This window comes from Cajanus cajan, chromosome 6, assembly GCF_000230855.2.
Source record: "Cajanus cajan strain Asha chromosome 6, NIPB_CcT2T_4, whole genome shotgun sequence".
NCBI classification, from domain to species: Eukaryota; Viridiplantae; Streptophyta; class Magnoliopsida; order Fabales; family Fabaceae; genus Cajanus; species Cajanus cajan.
In genome coordinates this window covers 64,592,855-64,612,488 of record NC_138522.1, presented here as the reverse complement: position 1 = coordinate 64,612,488, position 19,634 = coordinate 64,592,855, and the positions used below count along the sequence as shown (strand labels likewise).

Genomic DNA, 19,634 nt, shown 5'->3' with positions numbered 1-19,634 from the left:
TCTATAAATGTGTCAATGTTTCATAGGAAATTATTAGGTGGATATATCACATGCATGTAGTTCTTCTCCTTGTATGTTTCCTTAGCATCCTTGAGCAACTTGAGATGGAGAGGTATTAAATCATAGAGGAAGAGGAAAGTGTTGGTTTTGACATTGGCATGGATGTGTTGCAACTGTGCACATTGCCAAACACTATATTAAGTAGCTCAGATCGCATGGACAGCATGGATGTGTTTAAATGAAATCAATTAACAAAGCAAATGATATTCAATCTGTTTCCGGCTGTCAAGTGACTGTTGCAGCTGTTGGCTCTTGGTATTTACAATCTGTTACTTCTTTCCCTTGGTCCATTTTCCATCACTTAGATTATCAGTACTACTTTTAAATCAATCAAAGAAACCCTCAAGCCGAAAAGAGGGAGCATATATATGGTAAATAGTTATATTTACTAGTTAGAGTTTGATTCATAATTCATTATTTCAAGAGTGATTATCACATTATTTCGAGCATAAATAAATAATTATGAACAGTAGTGGGCACCATATTTATATCAGAAAGTAATTTATTTTTGGTGTAAGTGAGGAATATTTGCAGCATCATTACATGGGGTGTTATGATGGTGCCTAATACTTTGGCTTACTCTTCTCCATCATCAAGTGAGGCAGAAAATTTGCAGATATCGTTCCTGGGTGTGTGTGGTTCTCTATTTTCATCATCATCACCATCTTCATCCCTTGTCTCTTCAGCAATTGTTGGCGGCGGAGACGAGAAATCTAAGTACATTCCCTGGATAGCATCCTCATAAGACTCAGAGAGATCCTGAGAGGCAAGTTGGTGGTACTCCACAAGCTGATGAAGGCATTGATTTTCTCTGACCAGGTTTGCATTTTCATTGGCCAGTCTGGACTTCTCAGCAAGAAGTGCTTCCAGCTGAAGCCTCACCTGCAACCACAACATTAGTTTGTGTTATGTATATACATTTAGCAAGAGTTTAATTTCTATGCAACAGTGTACAATTTTAAGTTTCAACCACTAAAAATTAGGACATGTATGACTTTTTAAGATAATTATAGTAAAAATCAACAAATTTACCATAACTTGTAAATTTTCTTTATATATATACTATTTTTTCATTTTCTAATTTTACATGGCAATAAACTTGGTACCATAAAGTACGAAATTCTCTTATACATTCTGTGCATATACTATTTACTCCTTTTCTAATTTATCAAGGCAATGGCATGATTTATATGATAATTCCCTTACCAGATCATCTTCTTCAGGTCTAACTCCTTTTGCAAATCCATCACGAAGTCTCCTGTTCTCCTCTTCAAGCAAACCACACCTCTCTTGCATAAAACATAGATCTGATTTAAGAGACTTCAATTCCCTTGCTAGTGAAGCTGCTTTCGTTGCCATTGAAACTGCAAGCTGTAATGTGCAAATAAATAACAATTAGCTGGAAACTTGAGCAAACCAACTCACTAACAGTTGGTAGAAACAAACACCAACATTTTTTGCTTTCTTCATGTTCCTATCCATCACTTTTTTCCCATCCTCCTTTTGTGAGTCAAGGGCATTTTCTTCAGAGACATCATTGCTATCAAGTTTCCTTTTCATTCCTTGCTTCGACTCCTTCTGTTTCTCTCCCGAATCCTCTTTGTTTTCTACCTTATCGATTTTGCTGTGAAATATGTCAGTTAACGTGGGTGGATTGGCCAATTCTCTGGCACCCTGTGGAAAAATAAACAGCAACAAATTCAATTCAACATCAAGGGGTCGTCATTCAATTGCAGTAATCTTTTCATTAAAATCCACAGGAACGACAAATCATCAATTGTTTTTATATCTATTCATAAGGTTTATTTCGGTAAACTTCTCTAGAATCACTCCTATTTGCCTCTCCAAAATCTTATTTTTTTACTAAATACATAAGCTAGTTTTAGGTATTATCTTAAGAAAAAGCTCATTTGAATTTTCTGATCTATTTCTAGAAAAGTTTATCCAAACAAACCCAAATTGTGATTTGACAGAACAAGTTCCAAATTCATAGTTGTAGACATACATACCTGTAGGGCATTGTCCAAATTGTTAGACAAGAGAGAGAGTGTGTGAGCAACTGAGTCAAACCCTCTCATCAGTAACATAGAATCTTCCTTCAATCGGTTGTTGCCTCGCACAATCTACAGAAATAAAAATAAAAATGCCGTAACTAATTAATTTAGATCTCGGGGAAGTGAATTGAATTCTCATAATTAAAAATGAAAAAGATGGTAACCGTAGGAGGAGAGTGAGTTGAGGTTTTGGGTTGAGAAGCATCAAGAAGCGTGTCGATTCTGCTCCTGAGATTGCTCCAGAAACGTTTATCAGAGGAGGGGCTGAACAGAGGAGAAGAACCCATAGTGCCCTCCTGTCATGACAAAAGCAACACTTGAGAAACAAAACATAACAACAACAAAAAAACATTTTTTAAGGTTAAGAGCGAGGAGAAACCTGGTTATGGTGGAGGCAAAGAGGAGAAGAGGGTGTCTCCAACGAGGTAGCCATGGAAAAGAGAGAGATGAGTAAGGAAGATCGAAGTTAACGGCTAGTTTGAAAAAGGTAATCTGAGGATTTAATTTAAATAGATGAGTTTGAGTATTGAGTATATAGGTAACGTTCGGAAACCAAATTGGAAGCTTGTTTGACTTTTTGACTCCAATGTTAAAAGTCTTTCACCTTCCCCACACACTACTTACTGTACATGTTTATTACATTTCCATTTAGATTTACATTATCTATATTAGATTAATCAAGGTATTTAATGATTTAAACAAAGGATACACCAGTGTATTTTTCTATTCTGACTTTCAAATTATTTATATATTTTTTAATTAATTTAATAGATGGATAATTACAAACAAAAGTTATATATTAATATGTATTTATCTCTCTCGCAGTCGAAAAATTTAGTGTGAAAGAGGGTATATACTCTTAATTCACACGCTCAATTGTCTACATTTACCTATTTTAAAAGATAATACATAAATTAATAAATGTATTTAATATTTTTGTATTAAAAATATTTTGATTTTCTAATATGATATTTATTATTATTTCTTTCTCGTTTATAATAAATGTATAAATTATTTAAAAAATAAATAAATAAGATAACTAAAAAAGTTGTGATTAATATTATTTTAAACTTCTCGATACACCGTATCATTACTATTTACTAGGTCTATGGATTCTGGAGAATTTTTAATTAAAATTAACAATATGTATAATTTAATTTTAATTTTTTAAAAAACTTATTTGATTTTTATTTCATTTTTTTTTTCTTTGAAGGAGTTTATCCAAAGATATGATAGTTAGATAATCAAGATAACCGATGTCCTCATTTTTACTATCAATTTTTTTTTCTTTTTCTAACATGCGTATTTTCAACTAAAATTTAATTATGAATCAACCGTTTGAAAATAATCATTCCTGATAATTTTTCATTATCAATAAATTTCAACCGTCATTGGTCATTTGTTTTTTGTGGAAATTGCAATTAATTATAAGTGTTTTCCATAATTTAACATTTTAGTGTGTTTAGTTTATTATTATTATTATTTAAGAGTCTTTTACTAAAACTATAATTGAATAAATCTTTGATGGGCCCTCATTGAGAATTGGATTTGGGCTTGATTTGAACACAAGGGTTGTGCATCGTAGAAATAGCATTAAGTTTGGGATGACGTAGAAGAGTGCTTAACAATATAATGGCAGGATTAAATGTCTGCCTTCTCCAATAAATAATGATTGGCTCATGATATATACACCTCCTTTTTTTAATAAGTACACCTCCTTTATTTTTTTAAAAAAATTATAAAATATCTGTATTTTTTTCTTCTAATTTTATATCTCCAATTTTTAATCTGTTATTTTTTTTACATATTTTTTTTTCTTTTAGTTTTCACATACATCATTTTGTCTTCTTCTAAATTTTTATTTATTATCGAGAAAATCACACACACCTATAATATTATTGAAAAATAGTTATACATTTTACATGTGTGTGAAAACTAAAAGCAGGAAGAGAGGAGATAAGAGCAAGAAAACTGAAAGAAGATGGGGGAGAGCAATGTAAAACCAAAAGAATTAAAATTATTTATCAAAATAAGTAAAGTGAAGAAAATGTATAAAAAAAAGTACTAAATTAAATGTTGTAAGTGTAAAATTAAAAAATAAAAATAAAAAAAATAAAAAAATTTTAAAATTTTAATTTTTTAATTTTTTTTTAAAAGAGGTGTACTTATTAGAAAAAAGGAGGTGTATATATCATGAACCATAATGATTACCTACAAGCTAAAGAGATGGGCTTAAATTTTTACATTGCTCTCTATAATTTTTTCTCTATTCAGCACAATTTTTTTCAGAATTATTTTAATTTTTTTATATCTAAAACACTAAAATTAAATTATGTATGATAATTTGTATAATTTTTCTCATACTAACTTCTTTAAAAACTAGCTTTTTTTTAAACTCGTAGAAGTTAATTTTAACTTAATTTTTATTTTTCCTATAAATTTTTATAAAAAAATTATCCAAACTAATCAATTTTATTCTTGACAAACACTTATAACTATGTTAAATGTTTGTTTAGATAAATTTCTTCATAAATATTTATAGAAATAAAAATAGAAAAAATTGAAATAAACTTATCCACAAATTAAAATTAGCTTATAAATAAGTTAAATATATTTTTAGTTAAATTAATACGAGAGTTTGTACAAATCATCTTTTGCATATTTAAAAGATCGATTACTTATAACAATTGGTATTTTTCTTTAAGAGTTACTTAGAAAAAGATTACCTATAAATTGAATTAAGATACAATATTGACAAATACCAACTAGTAAATGAAACTCTTAAAGAAATATAAGTAATTGTAGACGTTGCTTGTCGAATAAAGTAAGAATGTTGAGTCTTATATTAAGTAGAATGCAAAGATTAATATAATATTTACGTTTCTTATCTAATCAACTATAATATTCTAAGTTGATTTATCCTATTATGCTTATGTGTCATGATACAAAAAACATACCAAAAATATTATAGAAGTTTTTCAATGACTAAATTAAAATTTACGTATTTACTTACTCCTTTCCGAGTATTATATAGTTTGATTTTATTAAACAAGTGACATGAGTGACAATAATTTTAATTAGGTGAATATGACTATTATACGAGATGATATCTATAATTCACAATTCATACACCTAATATCCAATCGTCGGTACCGACAGAATGTTATGTAAGCCTTTTCTCCTTGTCTAAATTATGATCATAACATAATAATTTAAACCAAAAAAAATCCAAGTGTTTGATTTTTCTGCTTTTGGACATTACTAAAATGTGAAATACATAAAATGGAAGGTTGGTTGGAATATTTGATATGGATAACAGAAGGAACCACCTTATGCTTGTAGTTTGAGCACCGACACATTGCCAGCTACATGCCATGCTTCTCCTTCTCTCTTTTATGTGTCAACTGTCAAGTGTCAACAATCAAAACCTCTTCTTGTTGATAGTCTCACATCTGGACATGAATTTATATATATACATTTGTCTATATTGAAAGATAGGTTATTTAGGTGACAAAATCGAAATTAAAATTAAAATTCTCCATTTAACGATTTTAATTTGTTATTTGTGTATATACGTGAATTTGTTACCGTGAAAAGGAAAAATTCCAATCTGAAATTAAATATACCTTCATTCAAATATCTATGCATGATAGGAAAATTACGTTTAAAAAATAAAAGTTTTGCTGTGACGGGTGCAATCTCATGAATAGTCCCGCTCTTGTCTGTTTGCATTTGGCGAAAAATTGTTGCCACTAAATTTATATCCTTCCTAGTTTAACTAGTTATATTTCTCTACTTTGTCTATAATTATTATATTAATTAAATTAAAGATAAAAGTGCAAAACAAAAATCATGTATATTGTGGGTTGATGCAGATGGTTTTTTAATTCAAATTTGTATCATTTATAATATAAATTTGACATTTTACGCTATCATTAAAATCTTACTTTAATAAATATATTTATTTAAGAAGATCTTTTTAATGTCAGAAGTAAAATAAATTTTTTTGATTAATTTCTGCTTATCCTCGATTCAACAAGTAAAGTTTTGGGTTAAATCAGACGTTATCAAGCTTTAATTAATCATTAAATAGACAATAGTTATGAAAATATTATATTTTATCTATTATTTTATATTACAAAAAATTATCTTTGATCAATTTTTACTGATCCTCAATTTGACAAGTAAAATCTTGAACCAAATCAAACATTATTAAATTTTAACAATAATTATGAGAATATAGTATCTTATCTACCATTTTATATTAAAAAAAAATATGTTCTCTTATCTACCATTTTTCTTTAAATTAGAAAGGTATACATGATTATGTTGACTTTTTTTTTAAACATATAAGAACAATTTTCGCAAACATATGAAACCTTTTTGACATTATATGAGCCTTTTTTATTTTATGAAAACTAAAAACAAACAATTTTTTTAGTGGATCTAAAGCTTAAATTTTAACCATCCTGTTAATACACTTGTCTATTTTCAATTGCTTATTATTATTTTTATTTTTATTTTCACAGGTTATAAACCAACCACTGATATTGAATATTCAAATCAATTTCTTTATATTTTGAGAGAAAGAATGTAATGAATATTTGTTGTTGAAGGATATATATATGCAATGCGAATGCAACCCTAATTAAAATTAGGAGTTAGCATGTGTAGCTGTGGTTGATGTTTCTGTTGCACCAACTATTGCAGCCAGATTCACATGACACATGATGAGACATAAATATGAGATGAAAGAAAGTTCACATGTCAATATTTGTAACCATAACCATTAACCAAGACACACATATATATATATATATATAGCCTCTCAAACGAATTCATTAATTCAATAAGCCAAAGTTTAAAATGGAGACATTGGGGAGGGGAGGGAGGACATACCAAATTCAATTTAGCATGCAAGACTACATTATGTATTTACTTTACCACTTCTTCCGTTTTATTTTTTTTTTAAAACCATAAAACTTAATAATATCAAATAATTTAGTTATAAGATACAACTAGTTACTATTTATCTGAATAAATGTTAGTTTTCTTTTTTCATTCTATGATAAGTGTATTTATAAATTTTTTACATAAATAAAAAAGTTAATAAATAAATAAAATAATAATTTTATAAAATTAATCTTGTTATTAATGTCTTTATTAAAAATAATGTAATACAACACCTTTTAAAAAATATTATTAAGGAATATAAATTAAAAAGAAGCAATTAATATTATTTTTTGCATAAAAATTAATATTATATTAAAAAATTAACTAAATATAATACTTACTTTTAGACTTATTTCTTCATTTTGCATGACAATTTTTGGTGAAATGGAGAGAATCTTATTATTCACGACCATTATTAATATGAGAATTTTAATAATTTTACTTTTTTTTCAAAAAAAAATTAAACAAAAGAGGGCAAAACGAGGATTAAGGATATCTTCCTAACGTATTTCTCTCTCTCTTTGTGTTTGTTTATTTACACGTTTTATATGAAATAATTGTATTTAAAATAAATATGATTATTATTCACAACAAAACTTTTTTTTATAAATATTTATTGATTATTCTCTTCTAATATATTGAAGAGAATATTTTTTTATGTGAATGTTTAAATAAATAAATTTGAAGAAATTAAAAAAAGAGAGAAGGCTGTCGTTCATATTTTTTTTAACTAGTAATTGTTATGTTTGATTTACTATCTAAACTCCTTAAACTCATGTTTGTCTCAATGAACTCAGTTTACTACTGTGTAATTAATAGTATATTCGATTTCTCTCAATATTATGTTTGCACACCCAAATTTAGCTTGACATCGAGTTTCATTCGAAAGCAATCAATGCTAAGTTTGCCAATTAATTTTAATTTTAGCAATCACTAAATTAGTTGAAATCCTCACCCCTCGTCCATTAATAATAATAAAGTAGTATATAATAAGCATTTATATACTTTTTTTCTCTTGCTTTATTTAACTAAAGAATGGATCATTCTTCCATCCTTATTCTCTTGAAGTAAACAAACTAACAAAGGGTCTATATTTTTTTTCCCTCTCCTCTCTTCTCCATTGAATTTCTCCTTTTCCCTGTCCGTCCCTTGAGCATCTGAAAACTCAATATGGAAACGACCCATTTATATTCTCCTGCCACACAGATAGAAAATATAAAATGATTTGACTATATATTTTAAACATGAACCGAATTTCAATGATTGAACAATTGAAAAATATTAATTAAAAATGTTTGGATCACCTTCTACCAAACAAATTTTTATTATTTAATATGGTTATGATGGGTTCAGCGTTGTCATTTCCAGATCACTAGGTGTCCTCCTCAATTGTATATGGTGGCAAATTCAGAGAAACGGTAGGTCAAGACTCTTCTTAAAAGCAAGGACTATGACTTACAAAATTTTATTTTTTATCAATTATTTTTCAAACATTTACTAAGTGGTGTATTTTTATGATCGATACATCACCACCCATAATTTGAGATTTTAATGGAGAAACAACATCACTTTCTTCCCATGAAAATTTACATTTCAAAATCGTTAGTGTCGTTACCTAAATGGATGTCAAAGGAAAACAGTACTTCGACGTAACACGAAATGTTTTTCTTTTTTTCAAAAAAAAAAACTCGTGATATATATCAAATACAGATGAATCCATCAAACTAAAGAATAAAGAGCGATTGAACAACCACCCAAATGCATGCATATTCGAGACTATTTTCACAAGTAAAGGGAAAAAGAAAATTATATATAAGAAGAAGAATTAGTAGGAGAGAGAAAGTAATATTTTTTTTTTCCATAAGCGCGGTCCAAAGTAGCAAAAAATAAGTTAAGTGCGCAACAAAGAAAAACCAAATATTTTAGTGTGACTCATAAGGGATTCATTGATCATGGTTTCAATGACAATACCATACACGTAGTCCCCACCTTAAGCTACAATCTCTTAAATCTTTATCGTAATTCTTATTACTAATCACTATCTATAATGACTAATGACCCACTAACTATGCCCTATCTTGCGGCGTAATTTATAGTAGATCATGATCTTGACGCCAAAAATAAATAAATAAATAAAAAGGAGAGAGAAAGATTGAAGATTCCTTACGAAATTTCGTTAACTTATCATGTGAATTTATTTTTTCAAAAAAATACAAAATTTATCTAAGATAGATTTGGCAAGGGATGAGAGAAGAGAAAATTTATCAAAATTAAATTCTTAATTTATATTTTTGTAAGAGAATATAAAACCTTTCACGACACAGATACTTTTGTCTGCTATACGCAAACATTAAATTTTGAGAACCTTTGTATTCAAATTCCACTAAAGAATGGGGATAATTCCATACCCATCACAATCAAATAAAATTTGAAAGAAAAATCATATACCTGTAAATAAGTTTTATATTTTGATTGCGGTGCTTTAACAATGGAAAAAAAATCACGTATAAAGTTAGTTTCTTTAATGTGACATGACTACTAGCACATGCTTGTTCCATTCTTCACTGTAGCCATAAAACCCATAAACACCGTTTCTTCTTTTTTGTGTGTGGATCTCATTTAAAGGGCTCATGCTAGCTATTTTATTTATTTTATTTTATTTTATATTTTGTGTCATCTTTATTAAACCAATAATATTTATAAGTTCATGATAAGAAAAAACATGCGTACAAGTTATTTATGCATAACTAATATTATTACTTATTCCTTTTCATAAAGAACAAAGGAGTATCTTTGCAGCAGTTTTATAGATTCAGTGGTCAGTTTTGGCATCCACTTTAGCATTGAACACGATACTGCCATTTTAATCTTGTAACCCTTTATATTTTTTATTTTTGACTTCTTTATCGGAAAAAAAAGAGTAAAAGATGAAGAAAAAAAAATCATTATTTTATTTATTTTTGTTATTATTAAAAAATGGAATAGAGTAAATTTAGTTACGTGAAGTCACAAAATAAAATAAGAAATTTATAAAAGTAAAATACTAAAATCAGAAATTATTCAAAAGGAATTAATTTCATTTTATAAGATTATTTCTTTTAGGAATATAAAATAAGTTTAATAGTTTGGTATTTTTAATTTTAAGTATTTATAATATCGATTAATAAAATAATATTTATTAAATAGGAGTATAATTAAATAAATATGGGTTAAATTTAAAAATTTAAAAATGCTAATTATTTTTAGATTAAAAGAAAAGACTAGAAAGTTAGTAGGAAGAGTATAATTTAAAATAGTAAAAAGAGTTTACAGGAAGATGAATGGTATTGATACATATTTTTGGCATGATATGAAAGAGGTGAAATACATAACAGACGCTATCTATTGAGAAAAGAAGGAAGTTGAGAGATGAATTAAAGGGAAAGGAAGAAATCCTTTATGTGGGAGTTAAAGCAGCAGCAGCAGCAGCAGCTTGTGAAGAACAAGACATCATTGGCAGACACAACACATTATCAACTGTTGCTGTTGCTGTTGGTGTGCACAGAGGATGGTGGATTCCGTGTGGTTGGGGAGACAGACATGATTTATCCGTGTTCACAACACTACTGTTTCCCTGCCTCACCCTTATGTACAACAACAACCACAACGCTATCCCTTAGTACTTCTTAATTTTGTGAGTTTCACATCTTTCTCACCACTTGCATTGCTCTTGCAGGATAGGTTGTTTTTTCTTTTCTTTTTCTTTTGTGGGGAGTTTGTTATTTCTTTTTCTTTTTTTTTTAAAAAAAACTTTGTTTCTGGTTGATTTTGTTGGTTAGGCTAAGTGATCTTCTGTTCTTCCTTCTTTCTTTCTATGTCTCTCTCTTTGGTTTTCTGGGGGTGGATTGTGTGGGGTGTGTTTAGCTGACACAACCCAAAAGTTTTGTCTTTATTGCGAAATTTGCGGCAATCTTTGCGCTCTAACTTCTGGGGTGGCGGGGTGGAAGTAAAGTTGGTCACTTTGAGATCTGGATGGGGCTCATATGCAGAGACAACAGCAATGAGAAAATTGGGTATGTGTTTTTCTCTTGTTGGTGAGTGGGATAATTGTTAATTTTTGTTGGGAGGTCGTACTTTAGGGAAACAGAAAATTTGTTTGAGTGGATTGGAGTGGAGTTCTTGATTTTGGTTCGTGGTTTGGGACAAGGGGACTCGAGATCTAGGTAATATCACGGTTTTAGGGTGCTCATGCTGGATACCCGATTAAGGGGGTTGTTCAGATCTAACCAAAAATGAAGTTATCTTTCATCACTGAGATTATAGGATTAGAAATTTTATACTTGTACCTCAGATCAGAGAGATGTGGGAAATAACTTCTATTTAGAGTTTCACGTGACTTGGTGATATTTCGTTTGTTCTAACCACTTGTTATTAAACAGCTTAAGCTTTTTAACATGGAGACTGTTAACATGTTCTTCCAAAAGTGCTTTAAAAAGTGAATTTCAATTAGGAATATCCTACTGATATTTGTCCATTTCCGTTTCAGTTTGGATATGGGGAGTCTTGCTCTTGAAACTGAGGATGTGAGCTCAGATATATACCTTTCCCTGGGGCTTAAGGAATCAGATAAAGGTGTTGGAGTTCCTCGAGTTTTGACACTCCTCTCTTCACTTCTCGAGAGATTAGTTCAGAGAAATGAAACGCTATTGGAGGCAAAGCACATGGAAGATGTTCTTACAGTATTTCACGGTTTAAGAGCTCCTACCTTGAGTGTTCGAAAGTATATTGATCGTATCTTCAAGTACTCAGGTTGTAGCCCTTCCTGCTTTGTTGTGGCACACATATATGTGGATAGATATATTCAGCACACAGAAATCAATTTGACTTCACTCAATGTTCACCGGCTTCTGATAACAAGCATTATGCTAGCAGCAAAGTTTATGGATGACGCGTAAGTGCAAGTTTTGATTTGAAAAAACTCATGTAACATCTCACTGTTGTTGTCTGGGTTATGTATCTCTGGTGGATATGTTGATGCTATTTGTAAAACTTATCTATTTTGTGGGGCATATATGGTGACAGTTAATAATAGAACTGGTTTAGTTATAACAATAACAACCTTACCAGTGTTGCATTATGCTGAATCAATGATATATTTGACAAAAGGATGATTTAAAGGAAATGATATAGTTTCTCATACTTTTACCATTTTGAGTAGCTGTCATTATCTATATATTTTTTTTTATTCAGCTGAAGCTGTTTTCCTATTTGTTTTGCAGATTCTACAACAATGCTTACTATGCAAAAGTTGGAGGAGTAAGCACATCTGAATTAAACAGGTTGGAGATGAGCTTTCTGTTTGGTATAGATTTTAGACTTCAGGTTAGTATAGACACGTTTGGAAGATATTGTAGGCAATTGGAGAAGGAAGCCACGGAAGCAGTCCAAATCGAAAGGCCAATGCAGGCGTGTCGAATTAAAGAAAGTTGGTCAAACAAAGATGATCCTACATGTGCTTCCACAATTGCAAGATGAAAATGTGCCAGCATCATTGTAATATTGCTGTTCCACAAGTAAACGAGAAAATGAAATTTGAAGTGTTTCAAAGAAGAAAAAAAGAGAGAAAAGATTGTTGTATACTCCCCATTGGAAATTCAACCATTTTTTTTTACGGATTGTAGTGATTGGTGGTGCTTTCTTTGTAGTTTTATTCTGTTTTTTGTTTTGTCTCCCGTTTGTAATTGCAAGCTTGTAACCGGATAGAGATTGTGATGAAATTTTATCACTTACAATTCGTTCTAGTACCTGTTATTATGGTCTTACCCAAACATGGGATAGAATAAAATCTATATAGAGTCTATTTAAAATACAAATTAGAAGTATTTTTAAAAAAATTTCTATTAATTTTTTTTTAGTAGAGAAAGTCTTAAAAGTTTTTCAAACTTGTAAACAGATTTGTAAATAACTTATTGATGACACAAAACTGTTAATAAGTGGCACTTTCTCAGAATCTCAAAATCCAAAGACAGTATATATATCATTCATATAGACATTCCAACTTGTTATCCTCTTTTCCCCCATCTCAAGCTTCTTATGCAGCTAAAAGGTCACGGTATGCTTTTATTCTTTTCTCGAGGTTTAAACAAAGAATCATCAAATATAAAAATGTGGGTGGCTTAAAGTATCCGCTTAAGAATGAAAATGAACAATAGACAATTAGATTCCCATTGCATCCAAGTCCAATAACATTCATCCGATTCATCATCTAAAACCATAGTCTCACATCTTACTTAAAAGGTGTATAATTAGTGTCAGTTTATCAATCTTAAATCCATCATCAGTACTATGATCCACTGAAGGAGAAATTCTTGCCGTAACAATGATCAAAGGAGACATCACCCCATAGTTGTGGCAAGATCAGGTAGTACAAGTAACTTCCTCTATTGAATCGTCTTACCATCTTATTTATGCGGATCAATCATGTTTATCTGTTTTAACAATGAGTTAAAAGTTAAAAGACCATCCGAAAGTGCAACAAGCATCAGCCCTAATTTTAAGAAACATCTCACTATAACAATTAAATATATACTACATATGCATGATGCATATGAACTCCCATTCCATGGCACACACTAGTTGTATAAAGACACAGAGATGCATGAGACCAAATTACATGGCAATAACAGGAAGCGTCCATGGCTTCAAATCCTTTGTTTCGTGTGCCTCAAGTCCGAAGGTTTTGTCTTGTGGGAACATTCACTTTTCTCTTCCATAATGCCATTCATAATCACAATATCCACATTCATCTAACACCATGTGGAGTTGTCTTCTGCAGTCAGTTCCAGGAGCACTCTAGCATAATTTTCGCTTCAAGCTTTGCAGAATTCTGCTTTTAAAACCAAATATTTGCATTCACCTAGGAGGCCTCTCCAGTGCAGTCCAACCAAACTTACCTTTTCTAAAATCTGCTAGGACACGGAATGCTGCTTGATGAACATCTCCATTAAATAGTTGAACAGAAAGCTTCTCTATGAATCTGCAATTTAGTAAACAAAATACATGATAACAAATTAAGAAAATACTACTTAAAAATATGAAGAGACATTAGAACTTCTGACCTCTAAATGCAAGACACATAAATTAATGCAACAAAAGAATTTTATAAAAAGAGCACATACATTTTACCACATTGATTATCTACATCAATCTTGTATCGTTTACAAAGAGCATCTCTCCCTGCATTCAACAACAACCGAGTATTATGAATCTGAAGAGGGGGAAGGGAGATCAAACAATGTAATGTCAACCCCAACCCAGACTACTTCATAAACTACAAAACACATGTTGGAAAAACAAAATGCGTCATGCAAAATGCCAGCAAAATTTTTGACATTGATATCCTAAACAAGGTACCATGAAAAAGAAACCCACCCATTCTCAGGTCTAACACTTTTTCTTAACCAAAATATGATGCCACTTTGGCTGCATGTCATGACACATACCTACTATGGGAAGTTTTGTGAGCATCTGCACAAGAACTGCAGCAACATCGGTCACATCATAGGACCTCTCTCCAATGTCATCACATATGGCAAGTTTTATAGCAGCTGACTGATCACTGATTCGCATCGGGAGTATCCCAGGAGAATCCAGCAGTTCAAGATCTTTCCCGAAACGAACCCACCTTTCACATTAAGGAGGAAATGAGACAAATTACATATTCAGTATGTGTCATGAGAGATCCTGCGATCCACTACTATTTCTTGTTTGAGCTTAGACTTAGTCGGAGCAAATTAATTGTGATATAATTTTGCAGGAAACTGTTTTTGACACTAGTAGCACTTGAACAGAATGTGGCAACATAAACACTTTCCTCTATTGAGAGCAATATAATAATTTTCAACATTTGGGATATAAATCTTTCTGATGAAATTCAGGAGACAGGTTGAATCCATTAGATTTGAAGCCCATTCAAATATTTGTCATTTTAGTTGTCACAGGGGGTTTCCTATGACATCATTGGCGTATTCAGAATCAAGAACAGACAAAGTACAATCTTAAAAGTACTGACATTAGTTCAAGTAACAAGTTAAACATAATACAAATAAATTTATGAACAAATAAATTAAAAAAAAAAACTGCTTCCATTTATTACATAGTTTCAATTTCTCAAAAAAAGAATATTTAGCGAAAAAATGAATAACCTACTTCAATTCTCTTGTGACTCCTGGTCTGGGAGCTGCTGGGCACATTCTTCGCTTTAATAAACGGTTAATCAAAGATGATTTCCCAACATTAGGGTATCCAACTATTCCAGCTCGAACCTATTAAACAGTAATTTACATGTGAATGACAACAATTTGCAATCAATTAAAGGACAAGCTTTGCTCCACATAGATTCACGACTTAAGATCTATCTCTATAGTAAATATATTGCACTGAAATTAATAAAGAAAAGATTGGAATAAAATTACGAACCAAAAGACAAAGACGCAAGAATAATTTACATAAGCTCCAACATTAGCTTAGCCATAGAAACTCAATTATATCCATTAAAAAGGGAGTAAAAGTGTGTAAACTAGTAGATAACCTGATAATGCACCTTTTTTTTGGTAAAGAAATACAAGATGAATGCTAGAGAAAAATTGCACAAATCAATTAGCTAAATATTTTTGTTATATCATTTACTGAATAACTTTCATTGTAGATGAAAATTACTCAAAAGAACCAGCAAAACTTTATATTACTATAAAATTTACTGAAAGCTTTTTAAAATTACTGGACTAAGGAGTTGTGAGAAACAGAGTTGTGACTTGGGAAAACGAGAAGGTATTCAGCTCTCTCTTTCTATAGCAAAACATATTTTCCTTATTCTTTTGAGATGGCAAAGTAGCCCTTTAAGTTACTAGATAGAAACAGAGTTGCAAAACACCGGTATGCACACAGTTATTTCTTTCTATGATAAAAGATATGTTTCCTTATTCTTTGAGATAGAGAAGTAGGCTTATTACCGGAGAATTAGCAAAAGGAAATGAACAACAGAGTATATAAGATGGGTTTGCAATTGTTAGGAGCAACCCACCGCACGAGGAAGTAATCCTTTGGCTCTACGCTTAACATTTACATCTGCTGCTAATTCCTTAGCTAACCGTCCTAGCTTCATCGTGCCCTGTGTGCTAACAACATATGATCAGATATCCTGTACACGAAACTTCAGCTATAGGAGGAAAAAAAACTTGTTTCAATACCATTCCAAGCTGCCCATTGGAAAAGACAACCTTTGTGCCATTCCTAGCAAAATAATCTGCCCAAGCATTGCGGTCTGCAGTTGATATCATGTCTTCTCTATTTAAAACCAAAATTCTCTTTCTATTTCCAAGCCATAGATCCATCTACAAAAGCAGAAGTAACATGAGACGAAGACTTGGAATGTATTATCCTAGGACCTAAGGCCTTAAAATTGTACTGGCATGTAGGATCTTAATAATACTTTGTGTCCCAATATGAAGTGTTATGTGACATTCATAAAAAGTTTTAACATTGGCACAAAGAATAACTATTATTCATAAAACAAAGAAACCATTCAAAATGACTGTAATATTTTATGATAAAAATTACCTATTAAATAAAGAAGCCAAGACCAAAATAGTGAACTGCAAGAAACAAGTACATATTTTTTCTACCAAACCCAAGATGAAAAACAAAATCCCCTGAGGCTTTAAATAATAGGAAGAGGAGTGGGGAAAACCAAAAAAAGTCCAATCTAATGTCAATTATAGCTAGTTTGGATAAATTTCTCACCAAGTACTCATAACAAAAGAAAATAAAATGAATCAATTTATACACGTCAACTTCTTCATGAACTCACTCGTTAACTTTTCTTAAAGTTGAAGTGTATAATTTGATTTCAACTTATGCAAGTGGTTTAATTCATTTTAACTCCTCAATTCATTTCATTTTCTACTTCTAAAAGCGTGTGTAAAGAAATCTATCCAAATTGTCTCTCAGTTCAAGATAACAACGGGTGCGGAGGATAAAAGCAAAACACAAACATCACAACAAAGAAAGAACTTGCCTGTGGATGACTTGTGGACATAGGAATTCGTCCATCCCGCACCTCTATCACAACATCCATCAACTTGAGCTGCTCCTTCAGTTCTTTTTCAGCTTTTGCTATATGACCAGGAAACCACTGCCCCGTATCCCACAAGAATCAGCATCCCGAATTTTGCAATAACACAAACAACATTACGTGCCTTTTAGACAAACTTGTTCAGAAATACTTTTAGAAGAAAAAAACACGAAAGAAAATTGAAATAAGCTTATCTATAAGCTTAAACTAACTCGTGCATAAAGTAAAAAATAAGATTTTTGAGAAACTTACTAGAGAGAACTTCATAAGTTAGTTAAGTATAAACTAATTTTAGCTTTTAGAAAAACTTGTTTTATTTTTTCTTCTTATTTTTCTCTGTTAAAAGTGCTTGGGAGAAATTTACTCAAATAGGACCTACATAGTTGAGATTGAGGGGAAGCACACAAATAAATACCTCACCTGCACAGGGCGTAATGGCTTTGTCCAGTGATAAAGATCAGAGTCAAGGTCACTCCAATGATCACTCTCTCCTTGGCACTCATATCCGTTATCCCTCCAACTAGGGCCTCTCACACCAATTATCTGCATCACAAAAATTGAATATTTGAAACAGCACCACGTAACAAATAACAAACCCCACTACGTGAAATCTCGTGGCGTGAAAGTGTATTGAGAAAAAATGAAAACTTGAATGAAAAGTGGAGAAGGGTTACCTGAATGGTGGGGGATTGGGGTGAGATAGCTGATGGGGTGAATCTGCAACGGTTGGGAATGAAGTGTGTGGGTATTGGTGGAGAATTGGGGACCCATAAGCTTGATAATTGAACACTCATCACTGTGCTATGCTACTACTCACTCTTCCTTCTTTGTTTTTCTGTTGGGTTTCAATTTTCAACCACGCTGCTCTTTGCGATAATTCTTTGGGATCTCTTGAGAGTAAATAGTCTATCCACATGAATATTTGTGTTCTGTTGTTTAATTACAAATTATCTTGTATAATAAAAAACTAAAGTCATGCGAAGTAAAAAGTTTTGGCGGATTAACAGCGTACACAATAAAAGGAAACTGGTCTCTTTTTTTTTTATCTTACTAAAATCTTTCAGACTGGATTTTCTTCATGTAAGTAAAACACTTATTTCATTAGCTTGACTGAGCCAAAAATAATATGTGGATCGGGTAAAATTCTTATAGCCAAGAAAAAAAAATCGCATAAAATCATTTAATATTTAATTTTAAATTATTTAAGAATATTTGGTAATATATATAAAAAGAATGGTGTCTTTGTATTGTTTTTTTAGGGTTTAGGGTAGTTAGTTCTACTTTTTTTAAGATGAAGTTCCATTTTTATAAAAGAAAAGTGAAGTTAACAACACGTTTCTCTTAATACACCGTTAAAAAGAGAAAAGACGATGATTAAATAGAATGTGAAATTTGCTAAATTTTATATTTTTTAATAAATGTCAAATAATAAGAAAGTAAATTTAAAGGACTGTGAAGTATCTTGTTAGCATTTATCAAGAAGAAATTATATAGTAAATTGTTTGTTTGTCCTTGAAAACTTTAATTAACATGGTTGTGCAGTTGAATTCTTTAAATGTTATTGCTTATATATATATATATATATATATATATATATATATATATATATATATATATATATGGGTAATTTAGGCATGGTGAGTCAACATTAATAGCATGCTCAATTACATTGCTTTATTTATTTTATTTTTTTAACATTTGACATGAAAGTTTTTTCTAATAACTTTTTTTTCCTTTGGTCATTTACGGCATTTTGAGACCAAGCACCACGTAAAATAATCATTATGTATCTTTCCGATCAATGGTTGAACTAATTGCATTTGGTGTGTTTATATCATGTTAATCTCCCTTTCTAAGGCATATTGAACGAAAATTTTATTCTTACATCTCATTATTGTTGAACGGTACATAATGGAAATTCAAAGACAACCCTTACTCTAGTCAATACAAATTAAGTTAACGATTGAGTAGAGAAATCACTAACACTTCGTTTAGTTGCACTGAAATGAAAAGGAATTAAATTGACAGAAAATATCAACTCAACCTTGATCTATTGGGCTAGGTTGGTTGACTGTAAATTAATTTCGGTCTATCTGGTTAAGCTAAACTTGTAGGAGTAAGCTAGGTGAGTTACATTTCCTACTAACACTTGTTCTTTGACCTCTTTTTTTTTTCTTTAAAAAAACAATTAAAAATTTACTTTATTATTATTGTCATTGTGGAGGGTGGAATTTGATCGTACATTAAATGAGTGGCGACTGGCGAGTGTAGGGAATGAAATGTGTAGAACGATCAAAATCATAAACACCTAATTCAGTTATAAGTTCATTCACTAACAAAAAAGGGGAGAAGGGGGTCGAAATGAAGCACGTGCTTGCATAAACTTGAAAACTTCATCATGCACGACACATTATGATAAGTCAAAAACTTACTTAAGAATCATAAATGAGTTTAAT

General features: G+C 30.7%; 3 protein-coding genes across 4 annotated transcripts; 1 reads left to right on the top strand and 2 right to left on the bottom strand.

The window, feature by feature from the left end:
* Positions 1–544: 544 nt before the first annotated feature.
* On the bottom strand, positions 545–2,639 carry LOC109817852 (GRIP/coiled-coil protein). Its single transcript, XM_020383200.3, has 6 exons — positions 2,494–2,639; positions 2,279–2,410; positions 2,070–2,183; positions 1,513–1,734; positions 1,267–1,431; positions 545–942 (listed from the first exon to the last, which is right to left on the bottom strand). The coding sequence occupies exons 1-6, from the start codon at positions 2,545–2,547 to the stop codon at positions 637–639; spliced, it is 993 nt and encodes a 330-aa protein (XP_020238789.1). The 5' UTR covers positions 2,548–2,639; the 3' UTR covers positions 545–636.
* A 7,773-nt stretch (positions 2,640–10,412) lies between these two features.
* Positions 10,413–12,847, top strand: CYCP1;1 (cyclin p1;1). Of its 2 annotated transcripts, XM_029268711.2 has the most exons (4): positions 10,413–10,740; positions 10,971–11,119; positions 11,593–11,997; positions 12,326–12,847. In XM_029268711.2, the coding sequence occupies exons 2-4, from the start codon at positions 11,079–11,081 to the stop codon at positions 12,579–12,581; spliced, it is 702 nt and encodes a 233-aa protein (XP_029124544.1). In that variant the 5' UTR covers positions 10,413–10,740; positions 10,971–11,078; the 3' UTR covers positions 12,582–12,847. The 2 variants fall into 2 exon arrangements, with proteins under 2 accessions (XP_029124544.1, XP_020238763.1); XM_020383174.3 differs by lacking the exon at positions 10,971–11,119 and having other exon boundaries at positions 10,416–10,740.
* Positions 12,848–13,468: 621 nt separating this feature from the next.
* EMB3129 (GTP-binding family protein) lies at positions 13,469–18,098 on the bottom strand. Its single transcript, XM_020383205.3, has 9 exons — positions 17,853–18,098; positions 17,599–17,721; positions 17,122–17,238; positions 16,295–16,438; positions 16,129–16,215; positions 15,255–15,370; positions 14,549–14,730; positions 14,225–14,282; positions 13,469–14,082 (listed from the first exon to the last, which is right to left on the bottom strand). Exons 1-9 carry the CDS (start codon positions 17,970–17,972, stop codon positions 13,959–13,961), a joined length of 1,071 nt encoding a protein of 356 aa, XP_020238794.1. The 5' UTR covers positions 17,973–18,098; the 3' UTR covers positions 13,469–13,958.
* Positions 18,099–19,634: the final 1,536 nt, after the last annotated feature.